Below are 22,530 nucleotides of genomic sequence, written 5' to 3' on the forward strand. Positions count from 1 at the left end.
CTACTTTACAGTTTGAGGTGAGTTTCTCACTACATGATATTTATGTAGTATGTCCTTTACATTAGCTCGTGTATGCTTGTAGGATGTATGTGGAAAATAGTATGTTATGTTATTGTCTAGTAGGCGTATGATATTGGCTCAACGTGTTGAGGAATATGCATATGGTATTTGCTCAACGTACCGATGAATACATGTAGGATATTAGCTCGACGTACTGAGCAAAAAGGATCGACATTAGCCGATGTGTCATGAGTTAGTGTGTGCTTGTTTATGATTTTTTCTTAGTTTTGCATGTGTGGTTATGTGTTCATTGTATCCTTATGTTAGGGGGTAAAGTATGTGAAATGATATATGTTTATGTGTTGGAATTTACTAAGCTTTGTGTTTACCCTTTCCCTTAAAACTACTATTCCAAGAAGGATCATCATGTACGAAGGATGACAGAGTGTGACAGTACACACTGGCTTGGCTCGTTAATGATGAGTAGTGATATGATATAATTTTATTCATGTTTCCCTTTGGTTGAAATTATAAAGCATTAATTAGGACAAATATTGTATTTTGTTTATGGAATTGGATTTTAAAATTTGTTAATGATTTTTGTTTTAATAAATGAAATTTAAAAGTTTAAAATCTATTGAAAATTTTGGGACGTTGCTGATCTCAAGATGAGTGACCCCTAGAAAGTTTTCGTGACGGGTTGCCGAAAGCGAGCAATATTGCGATACGTTCTATTTGGAGATGCTAAATCAAAAAATGATGCCCCTTTGACATTTGATACATTAGTCGACGACCCAGGTTGCACATAGTTTGGGCCGGCCATAATGATGTAATTGTAAACTTCATTATGAAATTTATAGAAACTCTCTCTAGTTCGCTTGTGGACATAACATGATTACCTCATCATATAAACTACATAAATCTTGTGTTTTTTTTATACTCTTTCATCTTATATCCATGCGTGTCGTTCTAAACCCTAACATTTGATTGGTTGACATGCCATTGTTAAGGTGTTTTTTAAATAGGTAGAATGTATGAACTCTTTTTCCAAATATGCAGTAGAAGATGTGGACAATAATGTAGTCTGCGAAAAGAAGATTGCTTATTTAATTTTTATAATTTGTAGGCTACATAAGAAAACAATTTTTTTTAATTTTTTTTAACTTAAAAGACTTTCATTGATTGTAGTTCCATAAAGTGCACCAACCGCTCATTTAAAACTTGTCGTAATTTATTATGTCTCATGAATGTTTGAATTTTTTTTATTAAAAGAGTGATATGATTTCTTGTTAAGAGAAATGCATGCAATTATCAGCTTCATTGTGTAGTTAAACAACAAAAAAATTGTTGTCGTTAAGAAACCTTTTTTCTCCAAAAGCATAAAGGGGGGCAACATTAAATATGAGGATACGACCATAATCAACATCTGCATGACTAAAAATGACACAAAAATTCATAAACATATAGGTACAATGAGTTTCAATGTCAAATGAAAATCTCGAATTACAATCCCAATTAAAAACACCGCCTTGATACCTTGTTAGATTTTTGAATGATGATACAAACAATACGACTGAGTGTATGTAAATCAACCCGACGTTACACTCCACAATCGATTTTTATTCTAAATGAACTTTCTTTTTCAAAATAATTTCCCCAAATTTGATAGTTTAAATCAAAAGTAGAGTATAATAGAAACTTACGACTGGTAGAATGATTGGATCCCATGTTGAAGTTGCTAATCCTCGAAGTAATCAAAGAAGATGATCAATTAACAATTTATCGACAATATGAGGAAAATGCCATTTTTGATTATACTGGAAAATTGAAACTTTGAAGCTGAGTATTCTCTAGGTTTTTTTGTTAAGCACAAGATCACATTCCCCTCCAAAGGTTCCATTTGCGATTGTATGGTGGTTAATGGTGTTGGTGATTTTAATGTCACCAGACATTTTAGGTAATTGGAACTAACATGTAAGCTAAGGAGCATATTAATTTTATTCTATCTTATATGTTTAGTGAATGCGGAGTGCATGCATATATAAGATCAAATTATAAGCTGGTACAAGGGAATGGTGGGGGTCGAGGGGGTCGTGCCCCCTTGAAGGGTCCTAGGGGCAGCGCCCCAAGCGGAGTCCAAGGGGCATAGCCCCTAGAGGTGGTCTTCGGAAATTTTAAGGCAGCGCCCAAAAAGGTTTTCCGAAATTTGAAATAGCTTTATTATGGAACAACCGAATTCTAGTGGGCGATTATGGTAAATTTGATAAATCATGTCAATTTTGGACACCATTGATTATTGCATTAAATTCGAGATTGTCCTTACTGATTTAGAAGATAAAACCCTAGTCTGTCATGCATATATACAACTCTTCTTTTGAGCCGTAAAGAGAACCCTTTTTCTCAGCTGTTTTTCGTAAAAATGTAACATCCGGTTATCAGCTATTATCATTTTACCCCTTAACTTTATCAAAGTTGCATAATTGGTCCTTTTGTGGTAAAAGTTTTGCGTTTTATCCCATACGTTCGGTGTACATGAGGGTATGCGCAACTTACTCATGTGATGCAGGATCGCATACCCCTTCTAGTACGCTTGGCGTACGTGTGGTATGTCGGGCATACTAGCCCAATCTCTAAACCCTAATAAGGGTTGCTCTCTATTTAAACCACTGTATGCCTCCCTTAGACATTCCTTATCAGCCACCATTCCCTCAAAAACCCTAATATCGAGTCTAAGCTTGTTTGTGAGAGTTTGGGAGCTTAATAAATGCTTTTGGTGCATATTTGTTGAAGAAGGAGGTGTTGCATGCAAGCTTGTAGATCTTGAAACTACTCCTCGTCGTGAATCTTTTTCAGGTATAAAGTTTATACCTTGATGAGTTTCCTTTTTGATCTCCATGGACTAGTTTTATGAGAATTTTGTCCTAAAGTTTGGACCTTTATGAGTTTAGAGCACCCAGAGAAAATTAGTTGTCCTCTCATGCATTTTAGGTCTTGTAGATTCATAAAAATGGATGCTTGATCATTTCCCTTGAGTTATGCATTAGTAAAGTGAATTAGAGTGTGATGGAAGTTAAAGTTTGTTGCATTGGGTCCTTTCTAGCCATGCAAAGGCTTAAAGTCGATGGCTTTATGGGTTAAGACACCCTAGGATGGTCAGATCTGAAATTGGGATAGGTGTCTTAACGGATTAAGACATAAAAGTTGATGAAGTTGGATTAGGCAGAGTACGTCGAGCGTACTCCTGGCTACGCCACGCGTATCCAATCCCGTCCCCGATTGGTCGCTAATCGAATTGTACACCCCGCGTAAGAGAGAGTACGCCTAGCGTACGCGCTGGGCAGTTGACTTTTGACCTTTGGTCAAGATTTAGGGTTTTGGACCACGGGAAGGACAAAATGGCTTAGTCATGGGATTTAGACTCGCGAGTTGAGTTATAGACCTTAATTATTAATTAGGGTTAATTATTGTGTTATTAGGCGGAGTCTAGTTCCGACAGTATCAGGTGAGTCTCCTCATTTATTCTTACCTATGTTGTAGAATAGTTGTAGTTGTGATGACCAGCTGAGTTTATTTTGTATGATGTTTTTTATGTGTGACTAGGACTACGGATAGTCTACAGGGTTGCTGATAACCCATAAGACGTGATGTTGCCCACTGAGACTGCTAATTGTCTCCAGGGCTACTAATAACCCATAACTATTTATTTATGATGTTTGTTTTACACACTTAAGTTTTTGATGACTTGGTTTGTGAAACTTTATTTTGGTAAATTAAAAATGAAATTTTGGGATAAAATTTGAGGTGTTACAAAAAAATGAATATCGAACTCTCTGGCGATTTGACTTGTGTTTCTGTGCCTAGATCCACAAGTGTCATTTTGGATTATAGTAGACTGGATTTCATGTAACCGAGACATAGGGTGAAAATATCAGTTTGGAAAGTGAACATACAAGATCCATTAGGAATCCCATTTCTACCAATACCCTAATATCCAACCAACAAATGGCGGAGGCGGAGGTGGAGGCAATGATGACTTAGTACACTATGGTATGGCGGTGAATGGTGAGGATATTTTTGATGGTGAGGAGTGTTGATAGATTGATAGGAGGGGAACTGGAGGATGCATGAAAAGAATGTTAGATAAGCTCTTAAAAAGCAAAATCTATTTTTTTATCTTTTGCAAAAAGAGTTCAAATTTTTTTTTTTATGTTTTTAATTTTTCTTCTAAAAAACAAACAATTTTTTATTTGATTATCTACCTGACAAAACAAAGATTTTTTTTTCTAAAAAAACAAACACTAACTGTGTCTTGCTAATATTCATATATTGCCGTTTAAATAAAATATTATTTAAAAATAGTGCCATGTTAAGACTTAGAACAGACATGTGTACAACTTGTGCTAACAAATAAGAACAAACTGATGGCTAATAAAAGAAATATATATCTACGTAACTTTTAGATCCCCACTTGCCCACTCCTCACCGTTGAAATGCTGATGTTTGATGTTTCCACTTCGCGACTCCACATTCTTTCTTTAAATAGCATGCATTTTGCATTCAAAAATCCATCATCACCCCTCTTTTTGTAGTCCAATAAACATGGCTCGAGGGCTCACCCTACCGTTTTCGGTTCTCATACTTGTCGCATTGACACAAATTCGACTAATGGTGGTCGTTGCAGCCGAACCACAGGTTCCATGTTACTTTATATTTGGAGATTCAATGGTTGATAGCGGCAATAACAACGGGCTCTTGACAGCAGCAAAAGCCAATTACCCACCGTACGGGATTGATTTCCCACAAGGCGTGACCGGTCGATTCACCAATGGTCGAACTATTGCAGACATTATCGGTATTTTTTATACTCTCATCTAGTTCGACTATTTTTATTTTCTGAACATATGTTAAAACAACATAATATTATTATATTTATGTAATATATGTTACCTATTTTTATCAAAATGTTATTACTAGAAAATATATTGATGTTTTAATTGTCTACTTTTAAATTTAACAATTAAGAAAGTGTAATTTTTTATATCTATTTACTCCCTTCACCCCGTACAAATTAATATTATGTTGTTCATTGCGAGTTATCAAAACCGTCTTTGAAACAAAATTGCAAAATTAATTTACGTCTTTATTTACATATCTGTAATCGGTATTTCAAATTATGAAATTCCATCTTAATGCACCATTCTTTATATTTTAAGCTTACGAAAGAATATGATTAAAAGTTTATCAATACTGAAATATGTTAATTAAATTTTATGCGAAGTTGATTTATTTAGAGAAAATATCATACATTTGAGCAAAATTTTGCTGGTTGAAATGATCGTATAGAATACTGAGGTAAGCAAATGGTTTGCATGATGTATATATATATATAAGCGACAAGGTAAATATCTTAGATATCTATAATACTTCATCCGTCCCAAAATTATTGTCTACAGACAAAAAAACACACAGATTAAGGAATCATTAATTGTCACTAACTTTATACAATAAAATCACAGTTTTGTCATTAATTTGAGTAAAAATGTTATTTATTTTTAGAAGTGGACTATTAGTTTGAAACAAACCAAAAACGAAAGATGAACTAAAATTTTGAGACGGAGGGAGTAACATTTATCAAATTGATATTATCATAATATCGAGTCCTTGGTTTATCTAATAAAAAAGCTCGTATACAACGAGATGGAAAATCCGATATATATAGACAGAAGGGGTTATCGATATGAGTTGCACAATCTTTTATTATTAGTAGGCGAATGCTCGCGCGTTGTGCAGAAACACCTATATAGTTGAAGTCTTTACAAATATATGTTTTTTTTTAAATATAACAATAATGTTGTTGTTAAATTTGATATAATAATTTGTATACTAAATTGATATAATATATTGATTATTTTGAATTATATGATAATATATACATCTATTGTAACTGCATTATCTCAATCGTTTGAATAACTTCTACCCGCGAGTTACACATGAATAAAATTAAATATAATATAGGGTTTAATGTTATTTATAGTTATTGTTATTGTTAATAAAGTTTTTTTTATTTTTAAAGGTAACAATATAATCATTTATATATAGTTATTTTTAACTATTGTTATTGTAAGTTATTTTAAACTACCTATTTGAAAATTTTTAATGATTATAAAAATATCTTTAGGAAATATTTTAGTTAACTTGAGATTACAATTTAGTTTTTCCATTTATAACTACAATTTATCATTTTTAACTATTTACAAAATATTCTTTGGTTTTTTTAAGTGGAACTGAAATTTATATTTAAGTTGACACTGTAATGTTATATTTAAATTAACAATTCAAGTATTTTGTTTAAACTGTTCAAAAGTTGTAGCTTTAAACTGATAATGGTTTACATACAACAACATTTTAAATCTAACAAAATTAAATATAATATGTTAAAAGTTAAAGACATAACTTTATAAGTAGAAGTAATTGTATTATTTAAAAATTGAAATTTAGTCTATTTATGATTATACTTTAAGTTTGATATTTATTTAACTTTATTAATCAACTTATAATCATTATTATAAAGACACTACAATTTATCAGTTTAAACTATTTACAAAATATGTTTTGAGTTGACCCTATAATGTTATATTTAAATTAATAATATAACTATTTTATACAAATTGTTCCAAAATTGTATCTTTAAAATGATAATCGTTTACATCCAACTATACATTAAACTAATAAATTAAGTATAATATGTTAAAAGTTAAAAACATAACTTTATAATAAAAAGTAAATATATTATTTTAATATTGAAATTTAGTTTATATTTAATTACACTTTAGGTTTGATATTTATTTAACCTTATTAACCAACTTATAATTATTATTAGAAAGAAATTGAAAAGTAATGGGAGTTTCAAATGAATGTGGTGAAAGAAAAGATGCATGAGAGTTTCAAATGATGAAGTTCAAGGAAAAATGTTAGTTTTATAAGATATATAGATTATTATTATTATTATTATTATTATTATTATTATTATTATTATTATTATTCAATATACGGGTCATGTGGTTTTCTTATGGATTAAAAAAATCGATAAATGGAGTTTATGTAACTTTTTCTTTTTGCATCCATGGTCCATTTCGGTAAAAGTTGTCACGCCAAAGATCGACAAAAAATGTCACACCAATGGCCCTTCTTTGAGACGTGCGTTTAATAGGAACGTTAAGCTGAGAGCATTTTCGATAAGAACCATTTACGACATTTTGTTAAACTTCGTCTAAGGACCATTTGTTAAAATTTAAAAGAAGTCTTTTAAATTTTGTATAAGACAAAATGGCAAAAATGGTCCCTATGATTGTTAAAAATATGTGGTTTTTGTTTTCAAAAATATTTGGTGATGCATTAGTTGTCTAGTTTTCTAAAATGACAATTTTATTCTTACGGACCATTTCTGCAATTTTTCTTTTTACAAACTATAAGGACCATTTTTGCATCTCTTTTTTTTTGATTTTATTAATAAATTGCAAATTTGGTTCTTGTGGTTTGCAAAAAAATTGTAGATGAAATTCAAAAAGTTTTCAACTTTCACTGATAGTCCAAAATTGAATACTTTTTGTGGATTTGATCCCTATACTTAACTGCAGTTTATTTATTCCGTTAAGACATGCTGAAATGACAATATTGCCCTGCATCATGTATTTTCTTTTAGTTATTGTTATAGAATTTTGTGGGTCGTGTGTAGACACTCCTTACTTCATCGTTTAGATGCCTCTATCCCCTCCCTCCATTAATTCCTCCAGCCACCATTGGTCGTCTTCTCCGACGCCATCACCAACCATAAGCCTGCTAATCAATCTATCGTTCCTATCTCCAACCCTTACACAACACCCCCACTGCATCGTCTTCTCTAGACCCACACCACCTCCAACCACAAGCCAATTCCTATGTCTATCGTTCATATCTCCGATCCACACATAACGAAACCACACTAATTACAAATCGGAAGAAGCATCATGAAATTGATGAGAGATGAAGCATTTCAATAGACGAGCATGAAGGAAATATACATAAGTTTGAACAGTTCCAAAAACCTAATCCCCAAATTAAATTTATTTCTTTTTGATATTACTCCAATAATCGTTAACTATGATTATGTTCCTACTCCCGTCATCTACCTATCACTCTTTCTTTTTGCTAAAAGACAACCTGAAAAGTTATAAAGGAGAATATTGATGTTGATTGTGTATAAGATATCGCCACATTCGACTGATCTGTTTTACTACAAGTATGTGCCATTGGTATTGCAGTCAATTTGAGTTGGTAATATTGATAGGAATTGTTGATCGTTACAAGTTTAAAATCATGATGATAATTTAACATTTTTTCATCTTCATAACTTACATAACCTTATACTGTTGGCTTGTTCTTCACTCTATGTTCATAGATGTAGAATCTGGGTTAACATCTTCAAATACAGAATAAAAGCAAACACAAAAATGCAAATTATTCGATGATTTGGGCTATAATTTGGTATACCTTGGTACTCCTTCACTTGTTCTTTATTAGCTTGCCAAAGTGTTCGATAGTGCTTTTACCAGTCAAATATGATATGCTTCAATTTTCCATGAGAATGATGACACAGCAACTTAGGCTTTTTGTATAAGATACAAAAAAACTAATTTTATGATGATAATGATCATCAATAAACTATGTATGTGGCCAGCAAGGTCTGATTTTAGGTATGGGCTTTCTTCTTATATGGGAATATAAATAACAGATTTTATACAAATATGATACATGGGTTTCCTTAACATGGAAGTTTATCAGCAAATGAATCTCAGGAGGACAGAGATGGATTAACCTTTTAATACTTGAGCAAGGGGTTTAACGGGGTTTAACGACAATGGTTGCACGATGGGTGGCTATGGAAGATGAGGAGGAAATGGGTAAGGAATATGGAAGAAGGAAACAGTAGCCAGTAGGTTTCTTCTTTCTTTTTAGGTTTTATTTATATATTAGAAAAATTAAGATAGAGGGCAAATCGGTCATTTTATAAGAATTTAACAGAAAAATAAACGGTTGTTAGATATAGGGACTAAATCCACAAAAAGTATTCAATTTTGGACTATTGGTGCAAGTTAGAAACTTTTTTGGTCTTCATCCACGATATTTTGCAAAACACAAGGACCAACTTTGCAGTTTAGTCATACATTAATCTTTTTAATTAATTTTTTTTATTAGATTATTATATATTAATAAATATTATTTTAATGGATTACAAATTTCTTATAATTAAGACTTTTTTTTAATTTCTTTTATTAGAATAATTTTTTTATTGGATTAGTATACATTAGTAAATATTATTTTTAATATATAATATTTATTTATGGATAAATATTATTTTATTAGATTATTATTATTTTTAGTTGTTTTTTAATTTCATTTTTATTGAATTATTATATATTAATAAACATTATTTTAAATATAAAATACTTAATTATTAATAAATATTACTTTATTAGATTACTAATTTTTTAAATTTGTGTTATCTATTATTTTAAATAAAAAAAACCCATAACATATCCCACCACCCCATCTCTCCTAAATTATTTAAAATATTTGGTAATGGTGGTGATGTTGTCCAAAATATGTTATTTTCTAAATATTTAAAATAAATTAGGAGAGGTGGGGTGAGTGGTGTTTAACTAAAAGAATTAATCTAATAAAAATGAAATTAGAAAAAAAATAACTAAAAAGAAATTAATAATCCAATAAAGTAATAATTATTAATATATAAATGTTATGTATTAAAAATAATATTTCTTAATATATAACAATCAAATAAAAAGAATTAAAAAAATTAATTAAAAGAAAATTAGTAATCTAATAAAATAATATTTATTAATATATAAATATTATATATTAAAAAAGTTATTTATTAATATATAATAATCCAATAAAAACAATTAATCAAATAAAAAGAATTAATCCAATAAAAAGAAATTAAAAAAATAGCTAAAATACTTAATGTATAGTAATTAAATAAAATTTAAAAGAAGATAAAGACAAAAATGATCCGTAAGGGTAAAAATTTTATTTTAAAAAAGTTAAGAGCCAATCTATTAAAATTAACGAGATAAAGACAAAAATCGCACAATGTATCAAAAATTGGACCACTGATGCACCACCAAATATTTTTACACAAAACCACATATTTTTAACAACCACATAGACCATTTTTGCAATTTTGTCTTTATATTAACTACCATAGATCAAATAAAAAAAAACTAAAACATATAAAATATAATATTCAGATAGTTAACAAAATAAAACTTACTAATTTCAATCATCATGTAAATATTTTTTATTTAATATATAAATAAGTTTTGTTATCTAAACTTTATCTAAAATATTTAAAATAAAATTCTATCATTAAATATTGTCATTTTCTATTTTTTATATTGAAAAAATAGGACTAAATAAAATTCAATTTAATCGGTTTAATTGGTTTGGTTAAAAATTAAATCCAAATAGTACACAATAAATTTTATATTGCTTCGATATAATCTTTTCATAATTAATTTAATAAAACTATTTAATTTTATCAAATTTTGAATATATTCCTTAATAAAGACACAAACATTTTAAACAATATTAAAAAATGTATGTTAGCTAATATGAACATAATGAAATCTTTATAAATACTTTAGCCTTTTTTTCACCTTCTTAGTTATGCATGCTAAAATAATCAACCATACAAACAATATGACATTAATTTCATTCAATTCATTTTCTTTAAAGGAAAATAAAAATATTTTATATGTCCAAAAAAGTTTTTGTTTTAAAAATAATAACGTACCATATCTATGAAAATAAATATATTTTTATAAGAAATATAAAGATAAATCTCAAAAATAATATCACATAAAAACTAAAGGTAGATAAAGTTATGTTTTTATACTTCAAATATTTTTGGATAAATACTTCAATTATGTTTTTATATTTTAAATATGTCTAAATAAATAACATAATAAAAATATTACATTTTCTATGTTTTAGTTTTTGTGTTTTTATTTAATTTATGATAATTAATATAACAATTTATAGACTTCTTTTAAATTTCACAAGTAGTCATTAGGTGAAATTTCGTAAATAGTCTTTAAGCGAAGTTTACCAAAATCTCTGAAATGGTCCTTATCTAAAATCGACATATCGCAGAAGGACCATTGGCGTGACAACTTTAATTTTTTTTCAGAATGGACCACTGGCATGACAACTTTTGTAAAAAGGGACCATTGATGCAAAAGGAAAAAAAAATACCAACCATTTTAGGCACATTTTTTAAACCATAAGCACCATTGTGAATTTTTTTCTATTTTTTATTTTATTTTAAATGATTTTTATAAAAAAGGAAAAAGAAAATAAGTTGGAAAAAGATAATTATTCCACTGTTTGGTAGAACTGAGAATTCACTAGAGAAATGTCTTTAAGAATCATTTCTCTTGTTTGATTGTATTAAGCAGAGAAATGGAAATGGAATTTTTTTACCTTGTTTCAAACAAGATTTTTTAAAAATATGCATCTTTTATATTTTAAAATTTTCATTTTAACATTAATTGTTACCAAGTAATTTATTTTCTAATAAATTATTATTATTTTATACACATCTTCTATTGGAAAACATATTTCTAATATAAACAAATGACTTACAAATAGATTTTAACGAAACCTGAAAATCATACTATTCAAAAAGAATGTCCAATATAGGATATGCAAAAAATAAAATTCAATATTCCTAACAACTGAAAAAACATAACTATATGTCTATGTCTAATATAGAATGTACAAAGAGTTAACTTCAATATTCGTAAAAACTAAAAAGTCATAACTTAAAATAGATTAAATCATGATATTGAACCATCATCAATCATTGTCATGTAACAAATCTTTTCTTCTTCCAGGTTTGAATCCGTTGTCTTGTTTGGTAAAACTGAGAATTCACTAAAGAAATGTCTCTGAGAATCATTTCTCTTGTTTGGTTGTATTAAGAAGAGACATGGAAATTGATTTTTTTTACCTTGTTTCAAACAACATTTTTTTAACAATATGCATCTTTTATATTTAAAATTATTCATTTTAACATTAATTGTTACCAAATAATTTATTTTCTAATAAATTAGTATTATTTTATACACATCTTGTATTAGAAAATATATTTCTAATATAAACGGATAACTTACAAATAGATTTTAACGAAACCTGAAAATCATAATATTCAAAAACTATGTCCAATATAGGATATACAAAAAGTAAAATTCAATATTCCTAACAACTAAAAAAACATAACAATAGATATATGTCTAATATAGAATGCACAAAGTGTCAACTTCAATATTCGTAAAAACTAAAATACCATAACTTAAAATAGATTAATCATGATATTGAACCATCAACAATCATTGCCATGTAACAAATCTTTTCTTCTTCCGGGTTAGAATCCGTTGTCGGCACCACCATACTTTTTGGATGCATGTAACTCCAACAATGTTTCAATCAACTTTGCATCCTCTTCAGTAGTCCATGTGTGTTTGCTTCGCCCTGCCATGCCTATAAAAATTTTTACATAATAGATGCTTGAAATAGTAATTCAACAATCCTAACAACCCATACTTAAAGCTGCATAACTCAATAGTAACTAAACCAAATAAACTATTTTTGAGAACTACAATCTGGAAAAAAAAATTGCCTCATGCCGATCTTGTATGAAAATTTTATGGTGGTTCAAAGTTGGATGAAAAGTTTACAAAATACTGAAATAGTTTTTAACAATCTTAACAACCCATATTTAGGGTTGTATAACTCAGCCAAATATTAATCAATTAAGTTTTTTTTAGCCTAACATGCAGCCAAGATAGACGGGTACAACCCGGGACAAAAATCAGCTCATACCAATCACATATGAAGATTTTATGGTGCTTCAAATTTCGACAAAAATGTTTACAAAATGCTGAATAGATTACAACAATCGTAACAACCCCTATTTAGGGTTGTATTACTCCGCCAAATCTTAATCAATTAAGCTGTTTTTTGAGCCTAACATGTAGCCAAGATAGAGTACTACAATCTGGGAAACAAATCTACCCGTTATGAGGTCGTATGAGGATTCTATGGATTTTCAAAGTTGGGCAAAAATTCTAAAAAAAACTGAAACAGTAAAAACTGCAGTAACAACCTTGTTTAGTGCTGTACAACACATGCAATTCTTAATAAATTAAGTTGTGTTTTGAGTCTAACATGTAGCCAAGACAGAAGACTACAACCTAGGGAAAAAAATTAGCTCGTTCCGAGATCATATGAGGAATTTATGACTGTTCAAAGTGTGGCCAAAATTTTACAAAATGCAGAAAAAAAAAACGAACTGCTCTAACAGCCAATGTATAAAGCTGTGTAGGTGAATTTTTAACCAATTAAGCTGTTTTTAATCCAAAAATGAAGCGAAGACAGAGGACAACAATCTGGTAAAAAAATCAATTCGATCCGAGGTCGTATGAGGAATTTATGCTTGTTCAAATTTAGGCTAAAATTTTGCAAAATAATAAAGCAAAAACCAAATCCAAATTTGCTTCACAATACTAATACTCAAATTCCAAACAACTAAATAGGAGACGTTCCCTACAATATGATCAAAATTCAATCCACATCACTTTGTTGCAATTTGAGGTTGAGATTACAATTCTCATTTTATATAAATCAACCAATAATCAACGTAATAAATTGACCAAGAATCATAAACCGTTTAAAATCAAAATCAAAATCAAGTAATTACCTGTAATTGGAATTAGCTTTACAAAATCGACACAGAGAAATTGGGGATAAAGTGATCGACTTCAAAGTCATTGATATTTGTTGATGTGTGAAGAAATTGATTTGTTGATGCTGTCGATGTGAAGAAATCGATTTCTGAGGAGACCGTGGACAAAAAATTGGTAGCACACCCTGAGGTTCAAAGTCAAGACGTGATTGCAATTGTCCACTTTTTTTTCTTGTTAAACTTTCTCTCCATTTCCTTATAAAAAAGGAGAATTAAGATAAAAATGGAATCAATTTATTTCCTTTTCTCTTCTAACAAGAGAAATGAAATACATTCCATTTATCTGCTGTAAATTCGCTGTACCAAACACCCCCTTTATTCTCTTTGCTTCCCGTTTCTTCTATCGTCATCTCCGGCACTGCCACCCGACCCCACCATCACCTCATTTACACACAAAAACCCGAACCATTCATTCGTTTTGCACATACAACATTGAACCCAACACCCTCCATCTTATCTATCTTATCTGAACCAAGAATGCATACCACCATTTCAGACCTAAAACATGATCATTCAACTCACTTTTCAGGCAACCAAGTTTATTAAAATAAAACAAAATTCATACCAACATAACTAATACAAAGCCACCATAGATTCTAGTGGGAAATCTAAAAGAAATAGTTGTATAGAGTAACTGCATATTCAATTTCAACAATAACTTGTTACTCGATTTCTAGGTCTTAGGCAAGGATCAACATCTAAAGAGACAACATTTCAACAAAATGAAACATACACAAACCAATAAAGAAAAAACTGTTGGTGAATTAGATGTGGCTAATTGCTTTAGCTATGAGGAATTAGGGCTCCAAAGCTTTCTTACTTGTTGTTTAAACTAGTGATGATTCAAGGGTTCAGTGGGTTTTCTCATGAACCTGTTTCTTGTTGCCATCACACACCATAATCACATTAAATCTTTCTTTGTCCCACTATGCGACTTGAAATCAATATGGATTAAAGGGTCACTGATGATTCTAGACATGTGTTATACAGTTCCTAACTCTATTGTGAGGAATTAGGGTTGGAGAGGTGTTCGGATGCCCATTCAGATTGGAACGAAGAGTGAGACGATGGGTTCAAGAGCCTAGGGTACTCGGTGGGGGAAGTGGGAATAGAGAAAAATGGTGACTTTAGAAGGGAATAATATGAGGAAGAGAAAGGACGATGCTAGAAGGGAAGATGGAGGACGTTGGTTATGGCAATCTGAAAACCAGGGTAGGGTAGGGTTTTATTGGTAGGGTGTAGGAGGCATAGGTGGAGGTGGGGGTTTTAACTGTTATTTATTTATTTATTTATTTATTTTACTTAAATTTAGTTTTATAAAATATAAAAAAAATTAAAAAGGGTAGAAAAAATCTTTTTATATGGGTCAAAGACCATCCAGTAAAAAGTAACGAATGAAGCATGCGAATTTAGGAAATCACATGGATCATTTATGTAATTCTGTGTTGTTTAAGCAATATATGGTGTCGGTGATAACACTAAGGATATTACTAGAGATGTTCATCTCAATTGGCAAAAATGTTGTTAGTCTCAATTGGCAAAAATGGTGTACCTACCTAAAAACGGAATTATCAACTCCATGCAACTCTAGCTTCTCCTAGCCATTTATCAATAATTTATTATTATTATTATTATTATTATTATCAAAAAGTGTACTGTTTACGCGAAAAGGATAATACTATTGATCTCAGCAAATCGTATGTTTAATTTCAGGTCAACTTCTAGGATTTGTTAACTACATTCCACCATATGCTACCGTAACTAACCAAGAGATCAGCACAGGTGTAAACTATGGTAGTGGCACTGCTGGTATTAGAGATGAAACCGGAAGTCAACTGGTAAGAAATAGTGGTTTTACTTTTTGTCTCTATTAAAAACCAATGTAAACAATGAAGTTTGTGTGACATAGCTAGAAGGCCTAAAAACACAAGTTCTATTTTGTCTTTTAGATTTAAAGTGAATTTTATTTATTTCATCGTTTTGCGGGATGACAGGGTGACCGTGTCAGCTTGGATAAGCAACTACTGAATCACGCAAAAATAATCTCTCGCCTTTCGCTCTTTCAACACAACGTGACATTTACGCAAGAATACCTGAAAAAATGCGTTTACATATCAGTCATTGGAAACAATGATTACATTAACAACTACTTGATGCCTAACAACTACCCCACCAGCCGCATATATACAATCGATCAATATGCAGCAGTCCTCGTGAAACAATACTCTAAACAACTAACTGTAAGCATTTTGATCATATTCCTTTGTTGTATTGTATGTCTGAAATGTTGTAATGTTTTTTACATTATTTTTCTTTTATTCTTGTTATCTTTTATTTTTGATACTTGTTATAGTTATATTCTTAGTAAACTGATAAACCCCGAAATATACATTTGATTTCATATGATAGACTCTATACAAATTGGGAGCTAGGAAGATTGCGGTGTTTAGTTTGGGTCTGATAGGATGCACCCCATCTGAGATAGCACAGTTTGGCACTGATGGAAGACCATGTGTGGATTCGATCAATGATGCGGTTAGCCGATTAAATAATAGGCTTAAGCCTCTTGTTGATGATCTCAACAATGATTTCTCAGATGCAAGATTCACTTTCATCAACCTTACAAGCATTTCAACACCACCAGAAGGTAAGGCAGGCATTAGTACAAAACTTTCTAGTTTATGGTGTATTATATTTATTTAAACCTCATATGATTTGGGTTTCCATGAGTTTCAAGGAGAAATTGTCTATTCCTAATCGTACACACACATTAAATTAAGTTTATCAATGGTTATAATTAATAAAATGTTTGGAATTTGCAGGTGTAACATTACCAACCGAGCCCTGTTGTCAATTACGGGCAGATGGACAATGTGTTCCAAACTCAATCCCTTGCCCGACTCGCAATTTATCTATTTTCTATGATGGTTTTCATACCACAGAAATTGCGAACACAGCTTTTGCAACAAGATCCTACACTGCGCTTTCTCCCATGGATGCGTCTCCATACGATATTAGTCATCTAGCTCAACTATAACATCGAACAAAATTGCATGACAGAAATTATTCTGTAATTCCGTGTATGCATAAAATGTAATAAATAATAATGATGATAATAAATACTATTATGTGACTTTGTTTTTACGGAAACCTGTTGGGATGTGATATAAAGGAAGTCGATGTGATATAAACAAATTCGATCCCATGTGTAATCAGAAAAGTGACACGACCAAACAAACCAATGAAAAGCTAGGATCGACAACTTCAATAATGATAAACTAGTATATCAAGCATAAACAGATTAAACCCCAAAGGTTGTACGTGACTCCACTAGAATATATGTGATAGTGTACGTCCATATGAATGGATGAGGAGACTGCATTTCACTAAAAGAAATTTGAAAGTATTCAAGTTATCTCATAACTAAACTGAATTGAATGACATGACGTCTATATGGACAAAGATGACCATTCAATTCCTCAACATGAGTATTCATCAATTCTCGAAGATGACCATTTATCACTACAAAAAAGCCATCCATTTTGTTGGAATATCCGAATATGATCGACACATGATGAAATTGTTCGAACTTTGTTCAAGCATTAAGCGGTTATCTCACATAGGAAAGAAAGGAAACTTTTATAAGCCTTATAATCTTGTCTAACTACTTTATCAAAATAGATCCAATTGGAGACAAACACAATTGGGCTTGTTTTTTGGTGGTGGTCAGACAAATTAGGCTTTAACTTGGTTTAAATAATTAATATTAATGGTCAATATCGGGTGCTCTTCTTGTCTACTAAAAATATTTTTTTAATTCTATATATATATATATATATATATATATATATATATATATATATATATATATATATATATATATATATTAAATCCAAAGGAGCTTAACAATAGTACTTTTTTTTACCTTTAGGTTTTGCCACAAGAATTTAGTGAGTTCGACACTTTTAGTCCCTAAAGTCAAAACTTTTACATTTTTATGTTTTGATTAAGTTTTTGTGTCTTTAGGTTTTTGCCACAAATCTTTAGTGACTTTGATATTTTTAGTCCTTGCAGTGAAAAGTTTTACATTTGGTGTTTTTGCCACAAATCTTCAATGAATTTGACACTTTTCGTCCTTATAGTCAAAACTTTTACATTTTGACATATATATATATATATATATATATATATATATATATATATATATATATATATATATATATATATATATATATTAAATCCAAGGGAGCTTAGCAATTGTACTTTTTTTACCTTTAGGTTTTTGCCACAAGAATTTAGTGAGTTTGACACTTTTAGTCCCTAAAGTCAAAACTTTTACATTTTTATGTTTTGATTAAGTTTTTGTGTCTTTAGGTTTTTGCCACACATCTTTAGTGACTTTGACATTTTTAGTCCTTGCAGTGAAAAGATTTACATTTGGTGTTTTTACCACAAATCTTCAATGAATTTGACACTTTTCGTCCTTGTAGTAAAAACTTTTACATTTTGACGTAAAAAACATAAAAACCCTCCTTTAGAATTTTGCCACAATATTTTCCCAACTTTGACAACTTTAACATTATTCTCACAACATTTTTGGATTTTATCCACCAGTCTCCCTTTTTTTGGTTGTAGAAAATTTAGGGGGGTGTCAACTTACTCCCCTATTTGTGGTGATTTACTATTTCAACACATATCTTTTAAAATTTGCCGATTTTTTTCCATATTACCCCAAAAGCGGCGTAGCCGCGGCTTCTTTATGAGTTACGAAATTAAATTTATAATAATTAATTCAGATTAACCAATTGATAGGTATTTTGTGTCAGTTAATTAATTTGGTTATTAACAGTTCCAAACAGTTAGCAACGGGAACCTATAAACACCACTTTTAACAAATTTTGTGGTCAGAGAGGAAAACATATACATCACAAACTCTTGAACTTTTTGTTTTTCCACAATTATAAAGGGAGCATAGAGAGATTTGCCTGATTCAAGATCAATTCTTCTTAAGTAGATTGTTGTATTCTTTAGACAGTTTCATACCACATAAATTTGTATCTTAGTATCCTTGACATGCCTCAATCGACATAATGAAAAAGTGAAAAGAAATCAAACAAGAAAATGAAATATCCATATCATGTGGTTCATGATTTATGTGAAACCGATACAAAATAAAAAAAAATCGAAAAAAATACTATTTGTAGGTCCGGGTCTGGTTGTATTAACAAAAAAATAACAATAGAAAAAATTAAAAAATTAAAAATAAAAATAAAGTTCATACAATTGTACCAGATAGGGATATCGTCTTGTGAAAAAAGTGTTTACGACGGGGGTGGTGGAAGGGTTGACGATGGATGATGACGACAACGGAAGGGCGGGGTTGATGATAGCTGATGGTCGGTGGCAGAAGGGTGAGTGTCGTGATGGTTTGTTTTCGTCTTCTGGTTTTGAGAGAATGAGAGTTGAATGTTGAGTGTCTAGCGTCTCTCTAAAAATCAACAACAAACCCTAGTTGGGTGAAAGTTTCAATCTGGGGCAATTAAGAGCAGGAATATGAAAATTGGACCTTTTAATCGGGAGAATTAACAACGGGAAGATGAAAATTAGAAATGTTAATCATGAATGATATAATGACACAAAAACAACAATAAGTGCCGCTAAAAATATAATACAGTAGCACAAAAAAAATATGTCACTAAAAGATTATGCTACTAAATATAATTTTATTTGTAGGAAATCAAGCAAAAAATGAGTTATTCACTTTCGATCCATAAGCATATGGCTGAAACAAGCTAATAATATATGTTAACTACCTAATAAAAAAAAATTAAAAAAAAATCAGATTTAAGGAAAATCCCCAAACTTAGTTTGAAACAACATGAAGAAAGAATAATTAGTTATACCACAATGGAATGATTTTAGCTCCTTATCTTCATCATAATTTAAAATACATCTTTAATTCACCTCTTAGTTAAAAATTTTTACATAAACTCTCTCCCAAGCTTAGAAAACCATGAATAAGAGGGGAAATATGGAATATTTCTGGCTTTTATTTCTAATCTTTCTTGTAATGAACCTTTGGTCGCTTAACTTTCAAGTTCCACACTAAAGCTATATAACCTCTAAAATGTAACTACTTTTATTATTGGAAAAATAACCTAAAAGGGTAAAATAGCGTTTAGCCCTTCACTACTAGAAAAGAGTGTCACACCCCCAAACCGGAACGACGGAAACGTTCGGGGGCGGAGGACGTCATGTTAAGTATCATAACACATGCATCACAGTAATCAAAGTAACAACAACCATTGTATTAATAATATAAAGTTTACATTATGTTCAAAACATTTCATGATTTACTTTATAACAAAAGATAAGACGTAACGCTCCGTCTTCGCAACACCTGAGAGAGAGTACATGTCTACTAACGATCCTGAGAATACAAGTGGTTTGGAAAAGTGTCAACATTAAAGTTGGTGAGTTCATAAGTATTTTTGTTATAAAAAAATATACTCTTAGTTCTTTGGAAAAGTTTGTCTATTCCTCCAAAAAATCCTATATTTTCTTAATGAGTAATATGACCGTACTCGTTACTTTTGCGATTACTTAGTGAATACAAATTATATATAATTCAGATCGAATAGACATTTGAATGTGTGGATCTGCCCTAAGCCCACAACCAAACAAGGAACAGGAAATAAGGCGGAAGTCACACATTCCACTGTCTGTCGGATCTTCATTACATATAACTCTAGTTTATTCACCAAGTAAACACCGAATTAACATTAATGATTCTTTAGATATAATGAATGCGTTTCCTTCAGAAAATCCAATATTTTCTTGGTAAAATGGTAACCATAATAGTCCCTTCTATAATTACTTAGTTTATACTAACTATATATAACCTAATATCGAATAGACAGTTGAATGTGTGAATCTGCCCTAAGCCCACAACCAAACAAGGAACAGGAAGTAAGGCGGAAATCACACATTCCACTGCCTATCGAATATTATTTATATATTACTCTGATGTATAAACTAAGGAATTATAGAATTAACTATTAAAGGTCCTTTATGTTATACTAGTTTATAAATAAGTATTGAACCTTTTGTATATATGTTCTTAGTTCCACTTACTTTATTGTAAAACATTGTTTTCAGTAATAATTGTTATTGTTTTCAGAAAATTAAATCGAAAGTTGTTTACCTTTAAAATAACAATGTTTATCATAGAAAATCCTATATTTTCTATAAAACTGATTTGTAGTTTTAATTGTTCTAAGACCGAAAAGCACAAGTATAATTACCATACTTACTTTAATGATACATAGTTTTATTTATGAGAAAAACTAGCTGAAGATGTGTTTGCCTTAAAAACTTGATGTGAGGATACTACCCTCCTATGATCACTTAATACATACGAGTTGTATATTACCGAGATCGAACAGACAGTTGAATGTGTGGATCTGCCCTAAGCCCACAACCAAACAAGGAACAGGAAGTAAGGCAGAAATCACACATTCCACTGTCTACCGGACTTCAATTTTATCTAACCCTATTGTATATACTGAGTAATCATATAGTTAATATCCCTTGAGACTGTTTAGAAAAAGTATATTACTACGTAAATATATCGTTGTTTTCTTCTTGTGAGTTCTTATAACCATACTAATATGACGGATAACCTGATATGACATGAATCATTTGTCAATATCAAAAATGACGTTTGTCACCCGCAAACCTGCCGGTCAACTGTAGCTAACAGTTAGGGTGCGGGATTGTCAATCCCGTATAGATCTATACACAAACTCACGCTCTCCCTTCAGGAGACTCTGGTTCTTAAGGCTAGACTTCCTTTGGTACTTAGGTAAGTACACGAAGACGTGTCTCACAAATAGCTTCAACGAATTTACAAGTAATACTACGATAACCTTTTTATAAATAACAAGTAATTTGTAAAAAGATCCATTTGTTCCATAAACTACACTTATTATAGTTTATAAGTTTATTTCCATGTTTAAACCTGGACTTTATAAAATAGTTCATATGATCCGTAAGCTATATCTATTATAGTTTATGAGTTTATTTCCATGTTTTAACAAGTTTCACGTTTAAATACATAATAATGGTAAGAAAAACATAATAAGTAAATTATATTTTAAAACACAAAATTTATTGTGTTTTACTTGTAGCCCCCCCCCTCCTAAAAACATTGAAAAGATTGGAAAAATAAAGGGGGTATGAACTCACCTGATAAGTGGTGATTCGATTGAAGGCTCGATATAGGATGTTATTTCCACAAGTTAGCTCCCGTAACAAAATCGAGTCCTAATTAGCATTTTATGTAATATATATGTATACAATTAGTGTATATGGACATAATAATGATAAGGAATTGGACTAATTTGTAAGTTTAACTTACAAATAAAAGTGTTATAAGCAAAATGGAAGGCTAATATGAGTTTACGGCTAGCCCCAAGAATTCACGGCCCAAGAAGATCTTGGTGTTCAAGGGTTTACGGTTGAGTGTTCTTGATGAAATGAAGAACACTTGAAGATCTAAGAAAGATCCTAAGAAGATTCAAAGGATGAAGGATGATAGTTGAGAGAGAAAAACTCTTCACGGTTGGAGTTCTTGAGAATGAAAGGTGTGTTTTCGGTTAGAAATG

The 22,530-nt window shown here is 30.5% G+C and overlaps 1 protein-coding gene and 1 long non-coding RNA gene across 2 annotated transcripts; one reads left to right on the forward strand and one right to left on the reverse strand.

Moving 5' to 3' along the window:
- Window positions 1-4,576: 4,576 nt before the first annotated feature.
- On the forward strand, window positions 4,577-16,992 carry LOC145106340 (GDSL esterase/lipase At1g29670-like). Its single transcript, XM_079043343.1, has 5 exons — window positions 4,577-4,852; window positions 15,578-15,702; window positions 15,859-16,104; window positions 16,274-16,511; window positions 16,687-16,992. Exons 1-5 carry the CDS (start codon window positions 4,600-4,602, stop codon window positions 16,899-16,901), a joined length of 1,077 nt encoding a protein of 358 aa, XP_078899469.1. The 5' UTR covers window positions 4,577-4,599; the 3' UTR covers window positions 16,902-16,992.
- On the reverse strand, window positions 12,295-15,085 carry LOC145106341 (uncharacterized). Its single transcript, XR_013707542.1, has 3 exons — window positions 14,685-15,085; window positions 13,820-14,362; window positions 12,295-12,600 (listed from the first exon to the last, which is right to left on the reverse strand). It is a non-coding gene; the product is annotated as an uncharacterized LOC145106341 (long non-coding RNA).
- Window positions 16,993-22,530: the final 5,538 nt, after the last annotated feature.

This window comes from Lactuca virosa, chromosome 4 (genome assembly GCF_052849685.1).
Source record: "Lactuca virosa cultivar CGN04683 chromosome 4, Lactuca_virosa_CGN04683_v6, whole genome shotgun sequence".
Classification (NCBI taxonomy): domain Eukaryota; kingdom Viridiplantae; phylum Streptophyta; class Magnoliopsida; order Asterales; family Asteraceae; genus Lactuca; species Lactuca virosa.

Coding starts and splice junctions, on each gene's coding strand:
- LOC145106340 (XM_079043343.1), top strand. CDS start 4,600: ATGGCTCGAGGGCTCACCCTACCGTTTTCGGTTCTCATACTTGTCGCA. Junction 15,703..15,858: donor ATGAAACCGGAAGTCAACTG/GTAAGAAATAGT, acceptor GCGGGATGACAG/GGTGACCGTGTCAGCTTGGA. Junction 16,512..16,686: donor CATTTCAACACCACCAGAAG/GTAAGGCAGGCA, acceptor TGGAATTTGCAG/GTGTAACATTACCAACCGAG.